The sequence below is a fragment of the Humulus lupulus genome, chromosome 8 (genome assembly GCF_963169125.1).
Source record: "Humulus lupulus chromosome 8, drHumLupu1.1, whole genome shotgun sequence".
Classification (NCBI taxonomy): Eukaryota; Viridiplantae; Streptophyta; class Magnoliopsida; order Rosales; family Cannabaceae; genus Humulus; species Humulus lupulus.
The window spans coordinates 150,474,068-150,489,571 of NC_084800.1; the positions used below are offsets into that span (position 1 = coordinate 150,474,068).

The 15,504-nt window shown below is 38.4% G+C and overlaps 1 protein-coding gene across 6 annotated transcripts; it reads right to left on the reverse strand.

The window, feature by feature from the left end:
- Positions 1 to 10,795: 10,795 nt before the first annotated feature.
- On the reverse strand, positions 10,796 to 14,435 carry LOC133798554 (AP2-like ethylene-responsive transcription factor TOE3). Of its 6 annotated transcripts, none has more exons than XM_062236890.1 (10): positions 13,319 to 14,430; positions 13,165 to 13,190; positions 13,017 to 13,047; positions 12,813 to 12,900; positions 12,583 to 12,728; positions 12,300 to 12,344; positions 12,010 to 12,113; positions 11,673 to 11,818; positions 11,464 to 11,592; positions 10,796 to 11,322 (listed from the first exon to the last, which is right to left on the reverse strand). In XM_062236890.1, exons 1-10 carry the CDS (start codon positions 13,945 to 13,947, stop codon positions 10,999 to 11,001), a joined length of 1,668 nt encoding a protein of 555 aa, XP_062092874.1. In that variant the 5' UTR covers positions 13,948 to 14,430; the 3' UTR covers positions 10,796 to 10,998. The 6 variants fall into 6 exon arrangements, with proteins under 6 accessions (XP_062092874.1, XP_062092876.1, XP_062092877.1 ...); XM_062236892.1 differs by having other exon boundaries at positions 11,464 to 11,559; positions 13,319 to 14,425; XM_062236894.1 differs by having other exon boundaries at positions 11,193 to 11,360; positions 13,319 to 14,435.
- Positions 14,436 to 15,504: the final 1,069 nt, after the last annotated feature.

Sequence of the window (15,504 nt, forward strand, 5' to 3'; positions counted from 1 at the left end):
ACTTCTCTCCATAAAGGTAATGCCTCCATACCTTTAATGCAAAGACCACAGCCGCCAACTCTAAATCATGAGTGGGATATCTCTGTTCATACTCCTTCAACTGACGTGAGGCATAAGCAATCACCTTCCCTAACTGCATCATAACACAACCCAAACCTTGATGTGAGGCATCACAGTATATCACAAACTTCTCTTGATCTGTAGGAAGACTCGGAACTAGAGTGTAATCAACCTCTGCTTCAGTTCCTGGAAGTTGTTCTCACACCTCTCTGACCACACAAACTTCTAATTCTTGGGTGTCAGCTCAGTCAATGAAGTGGAAATCTTTGAGAATCCTTCTACAAAACGTCTGTAATAACCTGCCAATCCAAGGAAACTCTTAACTTCTTAAGCATTATTTGGCCTTGGCCAATCTCTGACTGCCTCAATCTTGGCTGGATCCACTATAATCCCCTCCTTACTAACAATGTTCCCAAGGAAAGATACCTGAGATAACCAGAATTCACACTTCTTGAACTTTGCAAACAATATGTGTTCCCTCAGTCTCTGTAGAACAAACCTCAGATGTTGTTCATGCTCTAACTCTGACTGAGAATAAACCGCAATATCATTTATGAAGACGATCACAAACTGGTCCAAATAATCCTTGAACACTCTGTTCATCAAATCCATGAAAGCAGCAGGGGCATTAGTCAATCCAAAAGACATGACTAAGAACTCATAATACCCATATCTAGTGCGAAACGCAGTTTTCGGTATATCTCCCTCCTTGACCCTCAGCTGATGATAACTAGATCGAAGGTCTATCTTTGAGAATACTCTTTTACCTTGCAACTGATTAAACAGATCATCTATCCTTGGCAGAGGATACTTGTTCTTAATTGTTAACTTATTCAGTTATTTGTAATCAATGCACATCCTTATAGAACCATCCTTCTTCTTCACAAATAGAACTGGTGCACCCCAAGGTGAGAATCTAGGTCTGATAAAACCCAAATCCAACAGTTCATACAGCTATACTTTCAATTCTTTTAACTCTGCTGGAGCAATTCTGTAAGGTGCTCTAGACATTGGCTCCGTCCCTGGTGCCTGTTCAATCACAAACTCAATCTCTCTGTGTGGTGGCAACCTTGGTAAATCTTCTGGAAACACATCTAGAAACTCACACACTAATCTGGTCTCCTTTGGTCCCACTCGCATGGCTTGAGTGGTATCAACCACACTGGCTAAAAATCATATGCAACCTCCTTGCAATAGATCTCTAGCCCTCAAAACAGATATCATAGGTATACAGGGTCCATGCATAGTGCCAAAAAATACAAAAGGATCCTCACCTTCTGGCTCAAATGTTACCATCTTTCTTCTGCAATCTATAGTTGCCCCATACTTCACTAACCAATCCATACCCAGAATCATGTCAAAGTCAGTCATAACTAACTCTATCAAATCAACTGACAATTCTCTACCTTCTACTGCCACTAGCAAAGATCTGACCCATCTCCTGGATACTACCAACTCGCCAGTGAGTAATAATGTCTTGAACCCCACAGCATAATAATCACACGGTCTACACAGTCTATCAATAATTCTACTAGCAACAAAAAAATGTGTAGCACCAGAATCAATCAAAACAGTATAAGGGGTTCCAACACTAAGAAGCTGATCTGTAACTACTGAGGGTGAAGCCTTAGCTTCTGCTTGAGTCAATGTGAACACTCGAGCTGGGGCCGAGCTGACTGCCTTTCTAGGCTCTTCCTTTCTTGCTTTTGGGCAATCCTTCTTGAAATGTCCCACTGCCCCACATAAGAAGCAAGCATTTGCCCTACACTCCCCCAAATGGCGTCTCTTGCACCTAGGGCACTCTGGATAAGTCCTCCAGGCCTCACTACCACCCTGGCGGCCCATTGGAATACCACATGGTCGCCTATCAGGACCTGGAGCTTGGAAGGTATCAGGAACCTTCCTCTTCTGATCATTGGGGCCTCCGCCCCTACCTGCATCCACAAATGGAGGACCTGTCCTCCTCAACTCTCTTCTGGCTGCATTGTCTCGCCAGATCTTGTTCTCTGCACTCTCAGCTGTGAGCGCCTTCTCCACCACCTGTGCATAAGTAGTAACTCTAGCCACAGTGGTGATACGAACATCCCAAGCTAATCTAGTTGGTATCCCCTGGAGAAACCTCTCCCTTTTGGTCCCATCAGTGGGCACCAGCTCCATGGAAAACTTTGCCAATCTGTCAAACTTCAGAGCATATTCAGTCACTAAAAAACTCCCCTGAAGTAATCTGATAAACTCTTCAGCCTTTGCAGCTCTGATGGCACATTGTAATACTTTTCATTGAACAGAGTCTGAAACTCTTCCCAACTCAGGGCATTGACATTTCTGGTATGGGATATCACTTCCTACCAAATTCAGGCATCCTCCCGAAACATATATGTGGCACAGGCCACCCTCTCATTACTAGACACCCTCATAAAGTCAAGGATGGCGGTAATCATGCTCATTCACTACTCTGCCTTAGCTGGATCTGCACTACCCTTAAAAACTGGAGGTTGTTGTTTCCTAAACCTTTCATAAAGAGGCTCCCATTCGCTTCCAGCCTCTGGCAGCTGCTCAACTATTGGCACCGCTGCAAGTGGTGCCTCAGGTAAAACATTCCCTGTAGGAACCTGTTGTTGTCTCAGGAGGCAAATTTCTTCTTCCTGCATCAATACTCTGGCCTGTAAGTCAACAAAAAACTGTTGCCAGTTTTCAGGAACTGACTGTGGAATCTGATTCTAGTCATTCTCTTGACCCTGTCTATCATTCTGGCCCTGATCTTCCTAGCCAGCTGATGAATCTGTCTGTCTTGGAAGCATAACTACAACTTATACTGTGCTGAAACAATCAATGTGGATAGTTAGGCAGTAATAACTAAACCTCTTGTCGCCTCACGGTCCAAGATCAAACAGATAATCACCCATATTCCATAATCATGCAGATAAACAAATGAATACATGATCATAGCATTTAACATTTAACACTTATCAATTAATAGTTCAACAATTAACCATACTAATAAGCATGTTCTAGCAATATTAGTACTAATAAGCACGTTCTTACTTATGATGCAGTAGCTAAGGCCCAGCCTTATCAATCTATCTCATGTAAGCAGGTAAAGAATTTATATTCTATTTAAGCAGTTAAACACATAACCACATAAATAGTTACCAAACCTGAGTCGAGCTTATCTTCAATTGCAAGTGTACATGCCCAGCCAGTCTACAAGAACCCTAAGCCTTGGCACCCTCTGATACCAAGTTGTAACGCCGTGGTTACCCCAAGGCCGTTACTGTGGACTTAAAATAGTGCTTAACTTGCTAAACGAGTCATTTGGTTATAAACATGCATCTAGGTGTTATTAATAGGCTAAGGTGAAAAATCTTGATCAAAAGGAATGGATATATTTTTTTTAAAACATAAAACTATACATGGGCCCATAAAAGTGTTTACAAAGTTATTTACAATCCAAAATGGTCATTACAGTGTAAAAATTACAACCCGCCGACCTAAGTGACAAAAATAGGGTTAACCCCTAGTTCCTCTGAGAAACACCTTTGTCGTGGTGGTCAAGCGGCCGCATATGTACACATTGCCACCTAAACTCTCCACTCAAGGTTGGGTGAGCTTTTCTTTCCCTTTACCTGAACCACATAGCACCCGTGAGCCAAGGCTCAGCAAGAAAACTTATTACTGCATGTATACAATATCAATAAATGATTCTGATAATCATACTAGGGCTTACAACCCAATCAGATAAGTGAACATCAATAATGATTCTGGTAATCATGTTGGGGCTTGTAGTCCTACTCAGATAAGTGACTAATGAGTCACACACTTGGGTTCCACACCCTAACTAGATAAGTGACTATACAGTCACGAACTTGAACCAGATAAGTAACTAATAAGTCACAAACTTGAATCAGATAAGTAACTAATAAATCACGAACTTGGGCTCCGCACCCTAAGCCATGTGACGTTACAGTCACCTGGCCCTTTGGCTCTAGCTCTAAGTAACTAGCCTTTTAGACTAGACAAGCGATTTTGTTTTCATCGAACTTAAGGTCGATCAAGCATTTCATACTTATGTTGATAATGCTTATGTCGATTAGATCTAATCTTTTCAGCTTGCGTTAAACACACTAATACCATTCTTGTTGACTCATAGGTCAATTCCATACGATCAGCGCTCAGTACCACTGCCGAACTTGACTAATAAGTCACAGCTTCACAGTCAATACTGACACCATTGTTGATTCTGACTAATAAGTCAGTACCACTCACAAGTACGCAAGACTGCTAAGCATTTAATATGCAATCAATATCCACATATAGAGCACTCAACATGCCTCATCAATAACCATGCATGTCACATACTGGGTGCAGTTTTCTTACCTCTGGTTTGAGCGTGAAATAATAAAAGAACGAACCCTTTGAGAATGATCAATCCTTTGGTCCCTTAGCAGTCACCTAGTCATAACCAAATATGGAATTCCATTAATAAAATAAATCATAAAAGGTTCATGGTCTAAACCTCGCTCCCGGGACCTCGAATCGTATTAAAACGGTTAGAAGATTCGATCCCGAGCCTTAGGAATTGAACCCGAGCCTAAGCCCTTGAAAACTCCTCCCTGACACAAAAGAAAGGGGCGGGCCACGACTTGGCCTAGTGAGTTGCGACGCGCCCCCAAGTCAAAGAGCACTCTAGCTGGGTACTAGGGGCGAATCGCGACTTGACCCCACGAACACAACACCTCTACCATTTTCTCCATTAAAACCAGCCAAAAAATTTCACCAAACAACTCATAAATCACACCCAAGCATTACCACAACTTACCCAACATTCAACCAACAAAACCTAAGCTTTAAACCATTTAAAACCTCATCAAATAACCACTTCTATAATCAAAACTTTAAGCTCAAAAACTAACTCAAAACAGAGCAAAAACCAAAAAATTCATGGCTGAATTCTTACCTAAATCACAGGTTTGCATTCCCTTCAATGGCTGAACATTAGCTTAGAACCTCAAGTTTTGATCTCCTAGCTTGAACCCTCAATCTCAGCTTCAAAAATTCAAAGGAAAGGAAAGAGGGAAAGATGATCATGGAAGAAGAAGGAAATGTCTGTTTTGTTGTCTAATTCTTCTACAGCCATCCTAATTCAAATATATCCTAAGGTCAAATGACCAAAATGCCCCCAAGCCTAATTTATTTCCTTAATAGCCACCAAGGGAAAAAGTGTCGTTTCTCCTCTAATCCTGTTAATCATAATTAACATCCTCCAATTCCCGTTATTCCCAATATTCGCCAATAATAAATAAATCAAATCCCATTACCCTTTTATTCCTGGTAATGTACTAACATTAAATTACCCCGAGACTCACCCCGAGCCCGGAAATTAATCCCGTTATGACCAAACTGCTAATTTACATTCTAAGATCGTCTCATGCCAAATAGCTTGAACATATCCACATAATAATGTGGTCTCATCCCTATATTATACACATGCATGAAATTATACAAATATGCCCTCAACGGGCCAAATTACCAAAATGACCTTATAATGAAAAGTAGACCAACATGCATGCATTTATCATCATATAATAATATAACTCACATAATCATGCATATAATCATTTACTTGCATAATAAATCAATTATGGCCCTCCTGGCCCCCTAATCCAGGATATAAGCCACATTAGGGATTTTGGGTCGTTACATCAGGTGACCTTCCTTGGTCACATTGTTAACAATGATGGAATTAAGGTTGCCCTGGCCAAGATTGAGGCAGTGAGAGATTGGGCCAAGGCCCAGGAGTGCCCCAGAGATCAGAAGTTTCCTTGGATTGGTAGGATATTACTAACGCTTTGTAGAAGGGTTCTCAAGGATTGCTACACCACTGACAGAGTTGACACACAAGAATCAGAAGTTTGTATGGTCAGACACGATAATTGATCACTACTCCAATATTGAGTCTCCCATAAGATCAGGAGAAGTTTGTGGTTTATTGTGATACTTCAAGGCAGGGGTTAGGCTGTGTTCTTATGCAGGCAGGGAAGATGATTGCTTATTCATCACGGCAGTTAAAAGAATATGAACAGCGGTACCCTATGCATGATCTGGAGTTAGCAGCAGTGGTCTTTGCATTGAAGGTATGACAGCACTAACTTTATGGAGAGAAGTGTGAGATATACACTGACCACAAAAGCTTAAAGTATTTCTTTACCCAAAAGGATCTAAACATGAGATAGAGGTGTTGGCTGGAGTTGGTTAAATATTATGACTGTGAGATTCTTTACCATCCAGGGAAAGCCAACGTGGTGGCATATGCCTTGAGTCGGAGAGGTCCGGGACAGTTATTTAGTTTGAAGTAGATATTAAAGGAGTTGGCAGAGGATATGATTAGAGCAGGGATAGAGTTGGTGGTGGGTTAGTTAGCCAACATCACCTTACAATATACTCTTTTGGAGAGGATAAAAGAGGGTCAATTGAATGATCCTCAGTTGATGAGGCATAGAAGGGATGTCCTAGCTGGAGTGGCTAAAGACTATATTGTTTCGGAGGATTTGTGTTCTGATGGACTCTTCTATCAGATGAGAGATTAAGGATGAATCTCACACTACATCGTATTCATTGCATCTAGGCACCACAAAGATGTACCAAGATCTAAAAACCTTATATTGGTAGCCTCGGATGAAGAAACATGTGACTGAATATGTGGCTAAATGCCTGACATGTCAGCAAGTCAAGGATGAACACCAAAGACCAACAGGGCTACTACAGCCTTTGGGTATCCCTGAATGGAAATGGGAGGACGTCACTATGGCCTTTGTGGTTGGATTGCCCAAGACCGTGGATCAGCATGATTCAGTGTGGGTGATTGTGGATCGGTATACCAAATCAGCCCAATTTGTGCCAGTAAGGAATAGTGGATCAATATGTTGATCTTTATGTGAACGAGATAGTACACCTCCATGGGACTCCTAGGTCTACCATGTCAGATCGGGACCCCATCTTCACTTCCAAGTTTTGGGGAAGTCTATAGAAAGCTATGGGTACATAGTTGAAATTTAGTACAGCTTACCATCCTCAGACAGATGATCAGTCTGAGAGGACGATTCAAACATTGGAAGACATACTTCGGGCATGTGTTTTGGACTTTGAAGGGTCCTAGAGTAAATACTTTCCTATGATAGAGTTTTCCTACAACAACATCTATCGGGTGACCATTGGGGTGGCTCCATATGAGATGTTGTATGGTAGGAAGTGCATATCACCAATTCATTGGGATGAAATGGGTGAGAAGAAATACTTAGGTCCTGGAGCAGTTCAAAGGACCAATGATGCCATTGAAAAGATTAGAGTTGGGATGCTCGCGTCATAGAGTAGACAAAAAAGTTATTCAGATCTGAAGCGCAGGGACGTGGAGTTCCAAGTGGGAGACTATGTCTTCCTTAGAGTTTCACCGCGTAAATGGGCAGAAAGGTTTGGGAGGAATGGAAAGTTGAGCCCTAGATTTGTAGGACCTTTTGAGATTCTTGAGAGAATTGGTCAGATAGCCTACAGGTTGGCTTTACCTCCGACATGTCACGAGTTCACAGTGTGTTTCATATATCGATTCTCCCGAAGTATGTATCAAATGCAACTCATGTATTGAGCTATGAGGATCTGGAGCTACAGACAAACTTGTCCAATGAGCAGCGTCCAATATAGATCCTAGATAGAAAGGATAAAGTCTTGAGGAACAAGACTATACCGTTAGTTAAAGTGTTAGGGAGGAACAGCTAGGTCGAGGAGGCGACCTGGAAATTAGAATCAGACATGCAGAATCAGTATTCTGAGTTGTTCAGGTAAATTTCGAGGACGAAATTTCTATTAGGAGGGGATAGTTGTAACGTCCCAAAATTCTTAATACGGCTTGGTGCCCTGATTAGTGGGCCAGGAGGGCCTAATGGGATGTATTTGTGGTTTTATTGAGTAATTATGTAAATTGCATAAGTTATATTATGATATGACTGCTTATGCATGTTTAAGTGTATTAAATGAGCTTATAGGCCCGTTTCTGTTAAAAATGGGCATTTTAGTAATCTTTACCCGCTGAGGGTATATCTGTTATTATATATATGCTTTATGAGCAGGACCACATTATTATATGGATATATTTGAGATATTCGGCACGAGGCAATCCTAGTGAGAAATTTGGCGGAAAAGTCACAATGGGGATAAATACCCAGATCGGGGGTAAGCCTAGGGGTATTTTGGTAATTTGGTGAATTACATGGGATTATTGGAGTATGAGTTATAGCTGGGGGGAAAATACTTGTACTTTGGGGATTATTGGAGTTAATTAGGAATCTTAAGTGAAATTTGAGGAGTAGTGGGAATGTGGTGTCAAATGACTAAAATGCCCTTAGGGGCTAGTTGTGATGATTGTTTAAGGCAGGGGCAAATGGGTATTTCGCCCTTATATAGCTAAAGACCTAACTAAGTGACAAGCTGCCCTCATTCTCACATTCTCTCTCTCTCTCTCAAGAGAAAACCTTGAAGACTTGTGGAGATTTCTAAGTCTAGAAGTGGCTATTGAGGAAATTGGAGACTTGCTATTGAAGAGTAGGAGTTGTTAAGCTTGGGAACTCAGTGGGAATTCAAATCCTAGGAGGTAAGTTTAATTCCTAAAGCTTTAAGTTTTTGTCTTTTGGTGTCCTTGAAGAAATCTTAGATTTCTGAGTTTGGGATTGTGTTAAAGGTTTTAAATGGTTGTTTGTTGTGTATCTGGGCTCCTGGGGTCATTTTGGTGGTCGATTCTGGTTGGGTTGTTGTTTTGGTTGGGTTTTAGAGAGTTTGCAATTTCTAAAAAATCGCACAAAATTTTGGGTTCGCGGGGTCACATCCCGGCGGTGTTCTTGGGGCGCTATGGTCGGCATGAACTAAATTTATTTTCTAAGGTTTTAATGTAGTCTTTTGATACTCTATTATTATTCAATGCAAGTTTTATGATTTCTTCTTCATAATTGTGATTTATTCAATTTGCGGTAAATGCTTGTAATTGATTGGTCATCTATTGCATGATTTATATATTTTTAATTCAAAATCTGATAAGTATGAGTTAAATATATTATAATTGTTTAGGCACAAATTTCGATATTGGACGAGAATACCTGTATGGTTTGTATAGTTTTTAGGTTTCTACGTTAAATGTTTGTTGTATGTTGAAACTTATCACAGAGATATAGAAAGTTTGCATATAGGTTGAGATTTACATATCCTAGTAAGAATATAGGTTAATTTTGTAAACTTGCTATTATAAGGAGACGAAAAATAATAAAAATTGTATTGATGATATAATAGTGTGGATAAATGATGAAATTAAACACCCTAGTTTTTTCATCCTTTGAATTATTTGTTATTTGTTTCTTTTAATTTTCAATTATTAATTTAGTTATTTTGTTCTTTTTCTTTTTATTTTTGAAATCTAATTTTTATTAGTCAAATAGAAATAGAACTTAATCAATTGGTAATTGATAAACAATCTCAATGGACAATGCTCTATTTATCTATATTATTACTTATTTGCGATGTATATACTTGCATAGTTCTAAAATCTCACAATAACCCTGGACATATCACTAACACAGTTGGCCCTAGTTGGCCAAGCCTAAAGACCCAAATTTATAAAATTTTAATTAAAAAATAAAAAGAAAAATAATTAAATTATATAATTTTATTAAAATTTAAAAATCATTAAATAAATATTGATGTGTAAATATTATTTTACTGGGACACAAAAATATCAGGAGGGCATAATAAGGCTTTTAAGTATTAGACTATGGTGTCTCACATGGAATATGTGTAAGAATATTGAACTATTAATAAGAACATGTGTAACTCCACTAATCACCAATTGGTTTTTAGATGGAGCATCATGATTCTTGTCATGGTATCAAGAGCCAATTCCCTAGCGGGCATTTGATCCACACCGATCCAAAAGAGTGAGCCAAGCCGCACGAGATCCGCATAGTGCGAAAAGACACTTGAGATCCAAAAAAATAAGCGAGCTGACAAAATGGGCCACTTGTGATCAGGTGATTCAAGATTGGTGAGCGAAAAATCGCCACCATCTTGAGGGGGGATATTAGACTATGGTGTCCCACATGGAATATGTGTAAGAATATTGAACTATTAATAAGAACATGTGTAACTCCACTAATCACCAATTGATTTTTAGATGGAGCCTCATGATTCTTGTCATTAAGTGTTTGCATATTTTGGTATTGAATAGAGTAACTTATAATTCTTTATTTGAGGTTGACTCATCAAGCCAATGATGAGAGAGGGGAGGAATAAGGTGGAGTTCTCGAGTTCGAACTTGGAACCCCTTGGTTATTTAGATAGCAGTGGCATCATTTGTACAAAGTTACGAAGAAATTGGGGTTGACTCAACCCATCCTCATCTCCATTCAAGGTGGGACAATCTCATAATTATTTATTTGGGACCAACTGAGTTTTTTTTTTATTTTTAGGGGACAAGTGCTGAGTTTTTCTGTCTAATCTTTTGTGACTGTCAATAATAATAAGGCAAGTGAATATGTTTTCAATCATTGAATTCATTGAAGGGAGATACAAATAATTGGTATTATTTCCTACTTCGGGGCTTCTCTTACTGGACATGACAAGATCATTACATTAGGTTATATAATATAGATAAAAATAATCTCTTCCCAAAAAAAAGTGGTGGAAAAATTCTATATACAAAAGATTACAATGAAGAAATATTATTACATTACAATTGAGCAAAATCAGTGAACAGGATAAAATAGTTGGTATATTACGAGAGATGCATTCAGAGAAGAAAAAAAATCTCTTACACGAAGTAGTACTATTAATACAGATCACTACAACTAATAAAAATATTGCTATTATTTTTTAGCACATCTTGCTTGCCGTCAAGGTGTTTGACGTTTAGCCTCTATGAATTTGTGAGCTGTGAAAATTGTCCGTGACAGAATTTGTCGTGGTAATTGGCAAACTAGGACTAAGGCAGATATTTTGAACAAAATTGGCTTGTGGGTTTATGGTGTTGGTAGCTGATAGAGCAGCCAAAGATGTGGAAGATGAGAATCCTGATGATGCTGCAATGGAGAAGACAGGCATAGCTGTAACACAGCTAGATGAAGTAGCATTGCTACCATTGCCATGAATTTTCCATGCCCAGTTCAAAAACCCTTGCGAAGAATTGGCGGCTGCGATCCTCTTTTGATGATCATCTGCCATTGCTCTCATCTCCTGTCTCCCAAAGTGTTTCAGATAGTCAGCTATAAGTACTAGCAAATAAAAATGAGGCAGGGTTTGGATTTAGGTCACGTTCTAAAACAAGCTTAGACTTTGGCCAGTTTATGATGATGATGATGATGCAAAAGAAAGTACCTCATGTTTTGGTAAGAAGCCTGGATACACTCCTGAACATGTAGCTGAAGCAGTGTGGTTGGGAGGTAGAATATGTGGGGATGACTGCCCATCAATCTGTTGGGAGTCATGGGTACTAATTATTAAGAGCTATAGAATTGAAGTTTCTGTATTAGAAAAGGAAAGAACACTGCACTTTTTGAATTGGACAGTTCTTAAAATCTATGTACCATTGTTGGTCTGATTCTGTTGGGTCCTTCACGAGGGTTCCAATGAACACGAGTATCCCCAAAACCGAAAGAGTACTCATGCCCTTTTGGACCATCACACGGTGGAGAAATTCCCAGGTTCAGATCAAGGTTGTGGTCACTGCCTCCTGCATTTTTCCAACAGAAGAATTTAATGTTACATATATAGTAGCTGGGGGATTTGGAACCTTATTAAATAAAGGCTCCTAAAGCAAAATCGACAAAATTTAATAGTAACACTATTTTTGGCGAACATTTATGGTACTAGATAATAATTGGTTTAGCTATTAAGTTATAGGTTTTTCTATATATTTAGTACCTTGTGCATTGGAGTCTAAGATTATCTCCCCTTGATAAGTACTATGCTCAAAGTTAGTAACTGCTTCCCTTCCATTACATTTGATGGCTGCTTTGTCATAAGCCCTGAATTTAGAAAAAGAAAAAAGGAAAAAGAAAAAAGAATAAACTTGTGTTGGATTAAATCCCCACCAACCAAAGCCAAGCCAAACCATAATGTTTTTTGATTCTATTGAGTTGAATTTATAAGAAAAAAAATGTTTTCAAAAGAGGACAATTGAATTCTTCAAATATTCATCAACAAATGAGGACCTTGCAGCCTCTAGTTCGCTGTCGAATAATCCAAGATAAATATACCTGCAAAGAAGGATCATGATTTTATAGATACAAAAGTGGAGTGCCCATTAGGGCATTTCTTCTTTTGTATACACAACACTACTATTTACTTACTCTCTACTCTTTATAGAGTTTAAATTTTCCAGCACCATTAAGCACAAATGTGATGACTATGAACTTTCTCAATGTTTTGACAACTCATAATAACTATATTTTATGTTCTATATACATAATTCATTAAATGATGAATGGTTCTCACTTTTTGCCAAGGAATTGTCCCATTCGAGCTTCCCATCGACCACATTTATGCAAAGTTACTCCTCTATATTTTGAGCTCCCACGAGAAAATCCAGTGCTTTGTCGACGAAGTATTTGAACAAATTCTTCTTTGCTCAGATTTTTCATCTGAAATAAGAGTAAAACATTTCAAAATTAGAGAAATTGTTTCAAAAGTAATTATATAAATATATAGATATATATATATGGCACCTGCATCATATCTTCATCGTAATCGGTTACATTGAAATTGATATCAGCATCAACTCCACGAAACTTGATTGCAGCTCGATCGTAAGCTCTGAAGTTAAACAAAATGATGATCATTAACCCAATTTAGCTAACCATATTTTTTTTACACAAATGTTTTGTTATTGATCGGGAAAAAGAAAAGCAAAAGTTATTAATTAAGCATACCTAGCAGCGGCATGAGCTGTGTCAAATCCACCTAAAATAAATAAACGAATAAACAAACAAATCAAGTTAACCAAACGATCCTCTTGCCATGAAATTATTAGTTACATTAATTCGAAAGAAACTAATAATAATTAACAAATTTAAGTACCTAAATATACTTGCTTCCCACAATCCCTAAAAGTATTCCAAAAATAAGAAGAAAGAAGAAGAAGAAGAAAGTGAAGTTAGTAAAGAAAGGATATCTGATTAAAAATAAAAATATATTTATATATCATATTGATTTTCCATGGAAATAAACTCACCAAATATGGGACTCCCACCGGCCGGTTCTCCGGTAAAACGTAACGCCCCGGTACTGTGAGCTCCGGGAGCGCGGTCCCCGCCTGCTTTTCTTTATCTGTTGTTTGTGCTGCAAGATTTTCACATCCGCCGGCGGCTGGGTGCCGCCTCCGCCACCGGAGTCCGCAAAAGACAAGTTCAACCACTGAGGTCTCGACGAAGACGACCCAGAACCAGCTTCTAGGTACTGATTCCCTCCCTTTTCTCCGGCCACCGGAAAAAACGACCTGGTAAGAAATCCTGGCTCAGAGGTGTTACTTTCTTTACCGGTGGTGGCACCGATGTGACAGTCCTTTTCTCTCTTCAATATGTCAAAGATGAATGCCGAAGATGAGGTGCTCATGATATTGATGGAAGAGTCTTCTTCTCTGAAGGCGCCTTTAGAAGGAGTAGTAATAGTTGTAGTACTACTCAGAGCTTCGATTTCAACGTTAACAACCGAAGAGCCAGATGAACCGGAATCTTCCATTTGGGTTCTGGAACGTTCCTGCAGCTTCTCGGACACCTCCATTATCATCATCTCAGCTCCTCCCTCAATCTTCTCGTAGGTTGAATCGGCTCCCATGTTGATATTAACATTAAGATCCAACATGTTATCAAATTTCCAAGTTTAGCCAATCAATTCTCAACACCTTTTGCCCTTTTTCCTCTGTTTCTTTCTCTCTTTTTTTCTCTCTTTATCTACTCTCGATCTCTATCAAGATTTTCAGATGGTCAATTTGTTTTGTAGAGGATGAAATGAAAAACCCACTTCCTGAAATGGATTGGATTATTTCCCGAGAACAGTAACCAAAAAGCTCGAGAAAATCGAAACCCTGTTCAGATCAAATTATCGGAAACCCAGCAAAATAAAAACAGAGGTTTCTCTAAAGTGGTGTGAATGAACAAAGAAAAACGGCAGTTGGGTCTGAAGACAAATGGATCACAGACATAAATACGGAAGAGAGAAAGAGATGACAGATGGAAATTAAATTAAATATATATATAAATAAATAAATAAGGAAGAGGAGGAGGACGACGAAAGGAAAACTGTAGTTGAAGAGTAAGAAAGAAAGAAATAAGAATAATCTAGTTTGGTTATGAATAATCTAGTTTGGTTATGAGAGAAGTCTTAAGGCTATAAGAGAAAGAAAGAGATGTGGACGTGTTAGCTGTGAAGTTAGCGAACTCTTACTCTTATCTTACACTTACCTTTTCCTTTAGGGGGGGGAGGGTTACATTGTTACAAGTTACAATAATTTACTTCTCTCTCTCATCGTAAAATCTTAAATTTATAAAGGAGTAGAATAAAAAATAAAAGGTACTTAAATTTTGAGATATTAGTCCTATGTTCAGTCTCAACATGTCTAATTTTGGAAGTAATCTTGGTAGTTGGTTAAAAATGGTAAGTAGCCTTTTCTGGTAAAAGAAAAAAATTTAAAAAAAAATAGAAGACAATTTCCAAAAGAAGCAAAAGAGTAGTCATTGGAGTAGGACTAGTTCAGCTGATTGAGAAATAGGCTCAAAGTTTATAGCTGGCGACATTCAAGAACTTTGGACGGTCAGTCACTCACCAATGCACGCGTTTCTTTCATAATGTATATGGAATTAAAAAAAATATATGGAATATATTATGTCTTATATAAAATTAGAATTTGTTTTAAGGAATAAATTATATTTCCTCTAATGAGTTGGCAATATGTAATAGGGCAGTAAAGCTACAAACATGGACGGGTATATCACAGCTTTGATCACATATCATGCTAGACAACGTTGACCATTCTATAAATGGAGTTATTTTTATCTTTAAATATGGACCACTTTTCTTTTTATTTGCTTAATTATGTTATGTGCTATGGTCCCCTATACCAAGAGATCATTAAATTCAACGGTTCTCCTACGTACGTTTTCTTTTACATCTAAATTTGGGTTTTTTTTCCCTCTTCCTTTCCACAACTAGAAAGATCTATATATCAATGTAAGCATATATATAATTAATTGTACCCAAAAAGTCACGGAATTTGTTAGTTTGGATTTTCTCTTTTCTTGTTTTATTTGGAGATATATTTTCAAAGTCTCTCCACATGTTTACACCTATCTCAGATTTATGGTTCATATTAATCTTCCCTTTAAATTTCGTTTTTAAATGCCCAAAATTTCTATTTCAAAA